The 11,026-nt window shown below is 33.4% G+C and overlaps 1 protein-coding gene across 1 annotated transcript; it reads left to right on the forward strand.

Annotated features, from left to right (window-relative positions):
* Nucleotides 1–1,029: 1,029 nt before the first annotated feature.
* LOC104591073 (protein RESTRICTED TEV MOVEMENT 3-like) lies at nt 1,030–10,287 on the forward strand. The gene is made up of 6 exons (XM_088901409.1): nt 1,030–1,106; nt 1,273–1,402; nt 6,824–6,993; nt 7,988–8,285; nt 8,403–8,569; nt 9,948–10,287. The coding sequence occupies exons 1-6, from the start codon at nt 1,070–1,072 to the stop codon at nt 10,109–10,111; spliced, it is 966 nt and encodes a 321-aa protein (XP_088757535.1). The 5' UTR covers nt 1,030–1,069; the 3' UTR covers nt 10,112–10,287.
* Nucleotides 10,288–11,026: the final 739 nt, after the last annotated feature.

Raw genomic sequence — 11,026 nt, forward strand, 5'->3', positions numbered from 1 at the left:
CACATAAGCACGCTCTTATTTTTTTATTCATTGTCTAACAGATTTGCTAATGACGTCTCTAATGTCATCTGTTTTTACCTTAAAGTGGCCAATTTATCATAATGTTTTTTTTTTTTTGCAAAGTTCAAAGGTTGTTTACGAGAAAAATAAAACCCATATATTGCCAATAATAATTAATAAATATTTTATTAATACAATTAACATTCATTTAAATTAACTTTTTAGTCAATCAATTGCTTTATCTATAATAAGGTTCATTTTCTCTCAATTTTCCTTAACAATGCTTATGTATCGCATGGGTCGTACAAATATTAAGCCATTTAGTACTTTTATGCCTTTGTTTATGTTGGAATAAGATTCTTTTCTAGTATAAAGATATACCCAAATCACCTTGTTAAGGCAAGGACCTATGCCAAAGCACAGTAAGGTGCCAATTGGCTCAATTAGTAAGGTCTTTGGTTGTTTGTGGCAGAGAGCTGGGATCACCAGGGTTAAGGGGTTTATGGATCATGGGGATGGGCTGTAGTTCCATGGAATCAATCAATAAATAAAATAAAACCCAGGCCAAGCAACCCGGGTTCGGCCACTCATAGTTTGCAGGGAATATGACTGTCCCAGGATTTTAAGCTAAGATCAGAGTAAAATGTTATTTGTCATTTTAAGGAAAACCCACAGTTAGGGGCCATTTGCTGACTGCTGGAGTGGCTGAATTGAAATACCTATCATTTTGTTCTTCTTGTGGTTTCTTTAATGTCTGAATCTTAAATTGGGTAGATTACTATACATTTGAATTATTAATTTTTTATGCAAAGTAATAAGTTGTTCAGTTCAGCAATTTTCTATTATCAAATGGCCCTTTAATTACTACAGAATTGGAGTTTTTTCTTTATTATTAAGCTCGGTCTCGGACTAAGAATGGAATAAAGTTGCCTCTTTTTCAGTGAAGTAATGAAGATGGTATACAGTAGATTCTTTTTTCGTTTTCTAATATCAATATACAGTAAGTTTTATTCCTATAAAACAAACTCAAGTTTGACTAATTTATGTATACAATAAGTTTCTTAACATTATGGAAACCACACAAGCAATCTCCAGCCCGGAAGATGGTACTCTCTCTCTCTCTAGATCTATGGGTGCATTTTTTATTTTATTTTTTTCAATTTTGCATAACTTCTCTTCTTCTATAGTGCAAACCCTCTGAACCACAACAACTTTTTTTGTGCTATGTATCCACCTTTCTTTAACTTCTGTGTTTGGCGTTCTTATCTCCAGGAGTTTCGCGATCAACTAGAAAAGAACCTCCCATTCATTTCACAATGAAAATACAGTCATTTTCTTTACTTTCAAAGATTTCGATGGAGAAATATGAGTCTGACCATTTTGAGGCTGGTGGCTACAAATGGTATGTTCTCTCTCTCTCTCTCTCTCTCTTAATGACTTTGATTTGGAGGCATTTGTAATCACCAATTTCTTAATAAAAACATATATTTAGTAAAAATCTATATCTATATTAGAAAGAGGAAAGAGAGCAGGTGAGGGGTCCTCTAACCACATATATAGCTCACACACTTCTGTTTATCTATTTTAGAAAGAGGAAAGATGATAGGTGAGGGGTTCTCTAACCACAGAGCTCGCACACATCTTTTGTTCCTCTCATTTTTCACATACGTGGTTATCTATTTTTAGTTAATTAAACTATAAAAATGTAAGTTAGAAAAGAAAAAAGCCCTCTTTTAGTCTTAATTTTTTTAATAAAATCCATCATTATTCTCTAATAAAATCATGCTTAACCCCCTCCCTTGATAGTTAATGTTTGTAACAACCCCTCCCAAATTTCCTTTTAAATCTCCATTGACCTCTCTTAACTCTCTTAATAAAGCAGGGGTTGCAAATCAAATGGGTTTGGTCAGGTTAAGAGCCAACCAAACCTTAATGTAGAACCGAGGGTTGGAAACAAACTGATTTCAAAACCCAATTTTGCCAATCCAAACCTAATAAAATTTCTATTTAACCCATGTATTTGCGTGGGTTTACAAAAGAGTGTCAAAAAAGCAATGCATGAATAGGGTGGATAGACATGGATACATTAGAATAACTCAAGTAAATCCCGGAAAATTCATCAATAGTACTAAATTTAAATCTGAAAAGACCATAGATAATGTATATACATAGAAAAAAATACAAGCGGGTAGACACATATATATATGCTTTAGAAGTGTGATCTATAAGGAAACTTAGGACACTTGGGGATCTATTCTTATTATTAGAAAATCAATATAAGTGCACTTAGTTTTTTTAACTTTTTAATCAATTTTTATTTTAGTAATTTGTTACAAAAATAATTTAGTTATTTAGTATATTGGATTAATTATATTAATAAATTTTAACAATAATAATAATAAATTACTACTAATTACTTAATAAAATAAGTGTTTTTCCATATGATTTGTTGGTGTTCCATTTTATTTATTTTACTTTATTAATGTTAAATAGTATAGTTTTTTGCAAATATTACTTAAATATTTAAAATAAATATTAGTAAATGTACAAAATTAGGTTTTAGTCATAATTAAATTAATCTAAGCCTAAGCTCAAGGTTTAAGATTTTGGGTTGGGTTTGGGTTGATCCTCAACCTGACCCAACCCAATTAAGTTGCATCCCTACGAGCAATGTGACATTTGTAATTGGACTGAACCAAATCGAGTAAAATTCATGCATGCATTATATTGAGTTCTTAACTATATTTAGATAATATTGAAGCCAAATGAGCTATAGGGGATGGGCTACCCCCATTCTGTAGCCCAATGAACATAAAAAAATAAAAAATAAAAGGATCTCGGGCCAGATTTTGATAATATATCAATAATTTTGAAGGTTGCTTGGCCTAGCCCTGCCCACACCTCTAGCATAATAATATTTATCTGGGCCTAGGATAGGGACAGACTTGCTTGTGTTAATTACAAAACTATGATTTTTTACAAATAAATTTTTTGTCTAATTTTAGTTTATTTAAAAAATAAAAATTTTGTTATCTAAATATAATAATATTTCTCATATATGTATATAACTTCAAGGTCGAGCTTAGGGTTTGCTTAGCTTGGGCCCTATTTGCTAAGGTTGTCATTGGACTCCAAAAGGGCAATACTCGATTAGACTTTGAATCTGATTATCCCAGATTTGGATGCTTGAACTTGCATCTAATTAATAATTGAATTGGATGCGGATTTAATCCCATCTGATCTGATTAAAATCTATGTCCAATAAAAAATTATTATCTTAATAAATTATTATAGATATAGATATTATGTATAATTATATAAAATTTATAATTAATAAATTTAATATTTCATATTTTTATACATTTATTTTACATATATACTTTAAAATTAATTATTTCTTTTTACTTTTTTAGTTTTTTGGTCAATTTAAACATAATAAGATGATTGTAGATTAAATCTGAAATGCAACATAATAATTAGATGCAAATGCATATGCAATTAGATCTGATCTATTTACACCCCTACTACTCGCATTTTGTGTGAGCTTGGTGCAAATCTAGGCTGAGGTTGGGATAAATTATAAATGACTATCTCTATGTAGGAGTCTTATGACATTTATATGGAATGCAAATGATTTGTTTTATTACTTTTAATATTTTGTTATTTTTTATTACTAATTTTTATTACCCTATCAATATTAATTATTTTTAAATATAATTCATATGAATTCTAATTTTTAATTTATGAACTATTAATAGAATTTGAATACAAAATATTCAAATGTCAGCCCTAGCGAGCAGGGCCTAAGCTAAGCAACCCCTAATTTTTAAACAGGTGCTAAGCCTGGCCTGGCCCAACTCATAATCACCCCTAATTTATTATTTTTCAACCAAAAGACCAGAGTTCAGTCCTATGCATTTATTTAATAAAAATGTCAATGATAAGAGAGAGGATTAGCAAATTTTAACGTTGTATTAATAAGAGGAGAGGAGAGAACCCAAAGTGTTTATTGGGTCTATAAATCAATACTTTAAACCTTGCTGATCAACATACAATTATAGCTCATACATCTCTCATCTTGATTCTTGCTTGGTTATTTTGTATGTAGACATGGAATATGCATGGCAGCTCATGAAAGAGCTCGTCACGGCTTACGCTTTTTAGGGTAGTATTTTCAAACCATCGTTGACCTGGACTGTTAGACTATTTTAGCCAGAGAATCATCTAGGAAACTAGTTCTGTTTCACCCTTAATCCATTATTCGGCCAAAAACCATTGAGTTGGTCAGCAACCTGCTGATTCGGGTGGTTGAATCATTGACCTGTTCGATCTGGACAATGGTTTTTTGTCATTTTTATTTTAATCATTTTTTTTTTAATTTGGAATGGGCCACCTACTGACCCGGAAATCAGTGGCCAAAGCAATTCTAGTTCTGGGTCGGTTTTTAAAACATTGTTTTAGGGTACACAGTTGGTTTGTAGGCTCAGTTTTGAAGGAGTACAAATACAAATATGTACAGTACAAATACATATAAAATGGTACAAAATACAAGGTTTTGCACTCTACATATTTCTATTTGTACTCCTTCCAAATGGAGTCGTAATGTCAGATTTGCTTCTATACTTTTGACAAACTCTCTTAGTGTGCATGATGAACGAATGGTCTTTGGGTGTTTGTTTTCCTTTTTCTTTTTTTTTCTAAAGGAAACCCTTGATGAGATGATAAGTTTTGAACAAAAGGGTAAAATACAGAGTGGTAGTAGGAATGTCAATGGACTTCGAGAGTTCAAAACCCAATTCAACTCTGAATCTGATTATCCCAGATTTGAATGTTAGAACTTGCTTCTAATTAATAATCAGATTGGATGCGATTAAAATCCAAGTCAGATAAAATTTATTATTTTATGTATATATGTAGTATAATTATATAAAGTTTATAATTGATAAATTAAATATTTTATATTTATAAACATTTATTATACATATATAAGTTAAAAATAATTAGGTTTTTAAAACTTTTTTATTTTCTTTGGTCATTTTAAACACAATAAGATGGTTGTAGATTAAAACCGAGTCCAATCCAAAATCCAACATGATAATTGGAAGCGAATGCGGATCTAGAGGTTCGATAATCGGATGTAGATGCAGTTGGAACGATCCAAATTTGATCTGTTTACAGCCCTAAGGGGTAGTGATAGTTAGGTCTCTAAACTTTCATTTGTGACAAAGAACTATCTTGTACTTTCGGATTCCAACAATACATTTCTCCCACGATTGGTATTCAATCAGTTTTGAACTTTTATAAGACCATTTTACCCTCCTCCTCACGCATCTTCAAAACTTGAGATTGTGTGCAATAACCAGTACTAGTGGTGACTGGTGCGATGCATGGGATCCTGTTTAAAAACATAATTTTTAAGGGAGAAAAATGAAGCAACAGTTATTCACCAAAGTTTTTTATATATTCTATTTTTTTACATGTAGAATAGTAGAAAAAATAATTTTCTTTTATGTTTTAGTAATTGAACTTCAAATTTTCCTTTTTATATAGCTTATATATTATGAGAAACACATAAACCGAGGGTGGCTCAATTGATATGTTATCTAGATAGTTGTAGCAGAGACCTAGGTTAGGGGGATGTGCAATAACCAATAATGCAAATTCTTCAATTGGGGTACCTGACTTACAACCCTAAATTGATTAGCAGCCATATGGGATTGGTCTTTCCTCAAAGAACGTTAACCTGATCCACCGTGCCAATTGATAGTGCTGCAAATAGATGGGATTGAATTGGATATAGGTAGATCCAAATTTCAGATTTAAACAGAATGTTATCAGTCTGATTTATATAGGATTTGAATCAAGTTCAAATAGGATGGGATCGACTTCAGTCAGTGCCATACCCGTTCTTTACAGCCTTGCATGAGAAACATCTCCGTACTTCTGTTTTTTATTTCATGGGAAGATATTCCCAATGCAAGGCTATACAAGCTGTTGGAACGGGCCTTGCACTGACTAAATCCGGTCTCAAATAGGACATTGAATGGCATTAATAAATTAAATTAAAAACTCAGAATAGTATATATTATTAATAAGAATTAACAGAAAATGACATTAATATTGTAAATCATGAACAAAATATATTGAAAATAAATTTTATGAAACTTGAACAGATAACTCTAGTAAAAATGCAACATTCAAACCAACATTGCCAATAAGATAAATTTTAAGTATACATAAGAATACACATTTAAATTAAATCAAATTAGATATAGGTGGGTCTATATTTGGTCTAATTATAACCAGATCGAATCCAGATTACCCTTAACCAGATTGAATTCAAATTTGTATTCAGACATACAGATACCAAGCCATTTGCAGCCCTGGTTGCTGCTTTGTAGATTAGGCTCAATTTAGAAGGAGTACAAATACAAATATATAGAGTGCAAAACTATGTATTTTGTATGAATTTGTACTATACATATTTGTCTTTGTACTTCTTCCAAATACAAATATTTGTATATTAGGCTAAGTTTGGAAAGAATACAAATACAAATATGTAGAGTGCAAATGCATATAAAATAATACAAAATACAATATTTTGTACTCTACATATTTGTATTGGTACTCCTCCCAAACTGAGCCTTAAAAGAAGCGTAGGTAGGGTTTGTTCTTTAGATTTCATCAATGCATAAAATCTTCTACTTTGGCCTTGAAGCGTTTGGGCTTTAGGCATTAGGCATTAATAATCTTCAGCTAATTTAGTGAGGCATTAATAAAATCCTGTATTTTCTTACCCCTTTCTTTAATTTTTTTTTTCAAGGAAATTAGCACTCTACCCAAGTGGAAACAAGAACAAAAATGCCAAAGATCATCTTTCTCTCTACTTAGTGATGGCAGAGACGAATACACTCCACCCTGGTTGGGAGGTTAGTGCTGTGTTTCGATTGTTTTTGCTCGATCAGGTGCAAGACAAATACTTGATGCTTCAAGGTACCATCTTCCCTACCATAATAGCCTGTTGAATTATTAGGTGCTTTCCCATTCGGCAGGGTTGAAAGTATGGGCCAACATGGGCCGAGTTCACTTTTGCTCATATTATAAAAGAGTTTCATGGGGCCGGTTCTTTTCTGTTATTTAGCAGGGGCGGTTCTTTCCTCGTAATTGAGGATACGAGAGATAGAGAGTATCAGTTACTTGCCCGGGTAACTCATACCCTCCTGCAAGGTGGATAAACAACATACTTGCACACTGATAAATGCTCTCTCTCTCTCTCTCTCCCTCCCACCCACACACAAGAATACTGTAATGTCACTTATCCGGACAAGTTTTGCCTGGGTAAATATACTTACCCAGATAAGATAAGGAAAACGAACGGGGGCTGTATATTAAAACGATGTCACCTGTATTATCATGAGAAGGTTAAGATTCTATAACCATGGATGATGTGGCATTGTCATCCACCATCAAAAGGAGCATTCCTTCTCTTTCAAGTAGGATTTATTCTATTCATATCTAGAAAGCATTTTGATGGGGCCAATAGGCCTCCATATGTTCCGCTTCCACCCATATATTGATGGGTTATGTAGTTTCAGCCCAACAACCCATGAAAGTTGGCACAACCAACCGCTTTTTCTGTGTGGCCCTGTTGGGGGTAAGTTAGTTAACTGGCCAACCAGTAAATTGATCATAATCTCCTGCTATATTGGGCCCCAAGGTAAGCGAAGATATTGGAGAGCCTCCTGGGAGGTGGGTAAGAAACTTATCCGTGTGTATTGATAACAATCTTTCTTTCCTCCTGTCTTGTTTCTCTCTTTACCTGGCTAACTTATATCACATAAGAACACTGAAATCTCATTTTCTATGCAAGTTTTAATTTAACTAAGAAACACTTATCCGAATAAACGTACTTACCCAGGTAAGTGAAAACGAATGGCGTCTTTGGGTATCCTCAATTCTCGTCTTACATTGCTTGAATTCCTTACAGAAACAAAGGCAACTGTGAGTGGTTGGCGCTTTCATGAGATGAAGACTGAGTGGGGTTTTGACCAATTCATCACGCTCAAAGAATTCCACGAGGCTTCTAATGGATACCTGGTTGAGGATGTCTGTGTGTTCGGAGCAGAGGTGTTTGTTTGCAAAGAAAGAAGCACCGGCAATGGTGAATGTCTGTCGGTGATAAGGGACGCTATCACTTACAAACACACTTGGAAGATCGACAACTTCTCAATTATAGATAAAGAATGTGCTGAATCTAAAGAGTTCAATGCAGCTGATCACAAATGGTACGAATGAAGTCACAATTTCACTTGATATTTCTATCTCCTTTTTTTCTTTTTACTCACTTACTACTGTTGGAGTTGGAGCTCAATGTCTTTATCTAGAGTTGATTTGGTGTGCAGGAAGGTGGAACTCTATCCACAGGGAAAAGATGATGGCATGGTCAACAGCCTTTCTTTGTACTTGGCTTTGGTTAATTCCAAACTCCTTCCTCTTGGTGGCAAAATTTATGTGGAGTTCACCTTGCGTCTAGTTAACCAAATATACGAGAGACACCAATTTAGTAGAGGTAAAGATATGGGAAGAATATTATTTCACTATTGTTGTTGTTGTTGTTGTTGTGGGAAGAATATATAAATTGCTGAAGAAGATTGGATCGAATTAGTTTTAAATTTTGGAAATTTCAAACCCAATACACAGCTCAAATGAAATTATTGTTACAAGTTTTGGAATTTTAGGGAAATTTTTCGATTATTTTATTAATAGGTCAAATTATTCTATTACTGTTCAGATTTGGTGCCAGTTGTGATGACTGAAAGCAAAACATAGACCCCAGGTTAGTTTGGTTATTCAGGGCTCAAGCCACTTAAGTTGGAATGGAAAGGCACCTTCCACCATATGTAAATATATACTGCCACATAAATTTTAGGGTAAATTACTACAACCTCCCTTAAAGTTTTTGATCATTGCTGAAACCTCTTTTGAAGTTTGGTAATTGCAGTAACCTCTCCTGAATTTTCTAACACAGTTGCAAGTAGGCTCCTCTCTATTAGAATCTTCTAACAAGAGGCATGAAAATGTCCAAAAATACCCATTAGTTACTTTTAACCACAATGCTTGTTTTTCAAATTTTCTCTTCATATCAATTAGTTGCAAGTAGACCCCTCTCTATTAGAATCTTCTAACAAGAGGCATGAAAAGGTTCAAAAATACCCATTAGTTACTTTTAACCACAGTGCTTATTTTGCAAATTTTCTCTTCATATCAATTAGTTGCAAGTAGACCCCTCTCTATTAGAATCTTCTAACAAGAGGCATGAAAATGTCCGAAATACCCATTTGTTACTTTTAACTACAATGCTTATTTTTCAAATTTTCTCTTCATATCGATTAATACCCCAAACTTTCCAATCTCTTGTCCAAAATTGATTTATTTTCCAACTTTTCCCTTCATATCAATCGGTCAAAGGTAAAACAGCCTCAATAGTAATCACATGGATATTTTAGATATTCCTGTGCCTCTTGTAAAAAAGATTCTAACAGATGGGGCCTACTTGCTACTATCTCAGAAATTTTAGGGGGGTTTTAGCAATAGTAAGAAACTTGAAAGGAGGTTTCAGCAATGGATCCCACTAATAAATAACCAGCAGATTAGCACATGGCTTAAGTTTACTTGATCTAATTAAGGGCTGGGCGGATGCTCATTTCTTTTTATTTCTTTCTTTTTTTTTCAACTCCAAAATTTATTCAGACGGAGGAATGACCATCTTAAAGGCTTAAGTATGGGAATAGTAGGGTTTTTTTTTGCTCTGTGAGATGACTAACTATATGGATCAAACGCCTAAAATAGAATTATCTACTCCAAATGCAATTGATGATCCAAATAGAGTAGTGGAATAAGCTTGCTCTATGTGCTATTTTATTATTATTTTTTTTTCACTTTTTCAGTTAATCATTGGTTTAGTGGCTCAAGCCGGGTTTGTGGGTGGTCGAGGTTCATTGCACTTGATCATCTCAATGAAAAAACTTCGGGATATTTAGTTGAAGATACATGCATTGTTGAAGCAGAGATTACTGTCTTGGGAGTGAGTACCACATTATCGAAAACATAGAGAAAGATCATCACTGTATATCCTTGTATAAAATGGGTGAGGACATCTACGTTTGCTGAATTACTGTTTGGGAAGCAAAGAGGAATATATAACTGATCATGTATTGTATTGGGGATATTCTGTAATTGTCCATGAAATAAAGTTATAAACCAGGTTTTCACTGAAAACTATTTTATGCATGGTAACCAGAGTAATTTTCCATTCATTATTAGTTTCTTTTTGAGCCATGAATTCAGATTTTTTAAGCCAAACAAAAAACGGCGTTGAAATTCATCCAAATCAAAGCAACACACAGCTTAAGCTTTTAGGTTGAATGGTTTATTAATATGGTCAAACCGTCACCTAACCCTTTGTTCGGGTTTAGTTTCTCTAAAACGCATCATTCGCAAACAAAAAAAAAAAACCGTTCACTTGGTCAAAACCTGCTTGACTCAGGCGATTGAATCATTGGCCTGCTTGACTTGGTCCTTAGAGTTACGGAAAACAGGTATTGAGCCTTAGGGAGTCTAGAACTGGGGTTTAAACAATTCGGTTTGGGTTACTGATTCACATCAAACCCACCCAAACTAGACTTGACTTGCCCTAAATAGGTCAATACCCTCTTTTTGGTTGTATGATATGAAAAATCTAAAAGCAAATAGGATTAACTTGTTATCCCTCAATGGGATTCCCCAATAGGAACACATCTTTGGGCATGTTACATATCACTATGTATAATGTAGGGCACATCTTTTAAACATACCCCCTAAATTTTAGAAAATTGACTTACCTCTATTGTTTAGAAATTTCCTTACATTATATTTGTTTGGGGTGGAAAATCGAACTAGGGTAAACTTTATACCCGGTTTGATTTTAAATGTGTTTGGTAAACATGTAATTTTACACCGAAAATCAGTGTAAAAATTCATTTTGAAT

The sequence above is a fragment of the Nelumbo nucifera genome, chromosome 3 (assembly GCF_055504915.1).
Source record: "Nelumbo nucifera cultivar China Antique chromosome 3, China Antique-T2T, whole genome shotgun sequence".
NCBI lineage: Eukaryota > Viridiplantae > Streptophyta > Magnoliopsida > Proteales > Nelumbonaceae > Nelumbo > Nelumbo nucifera.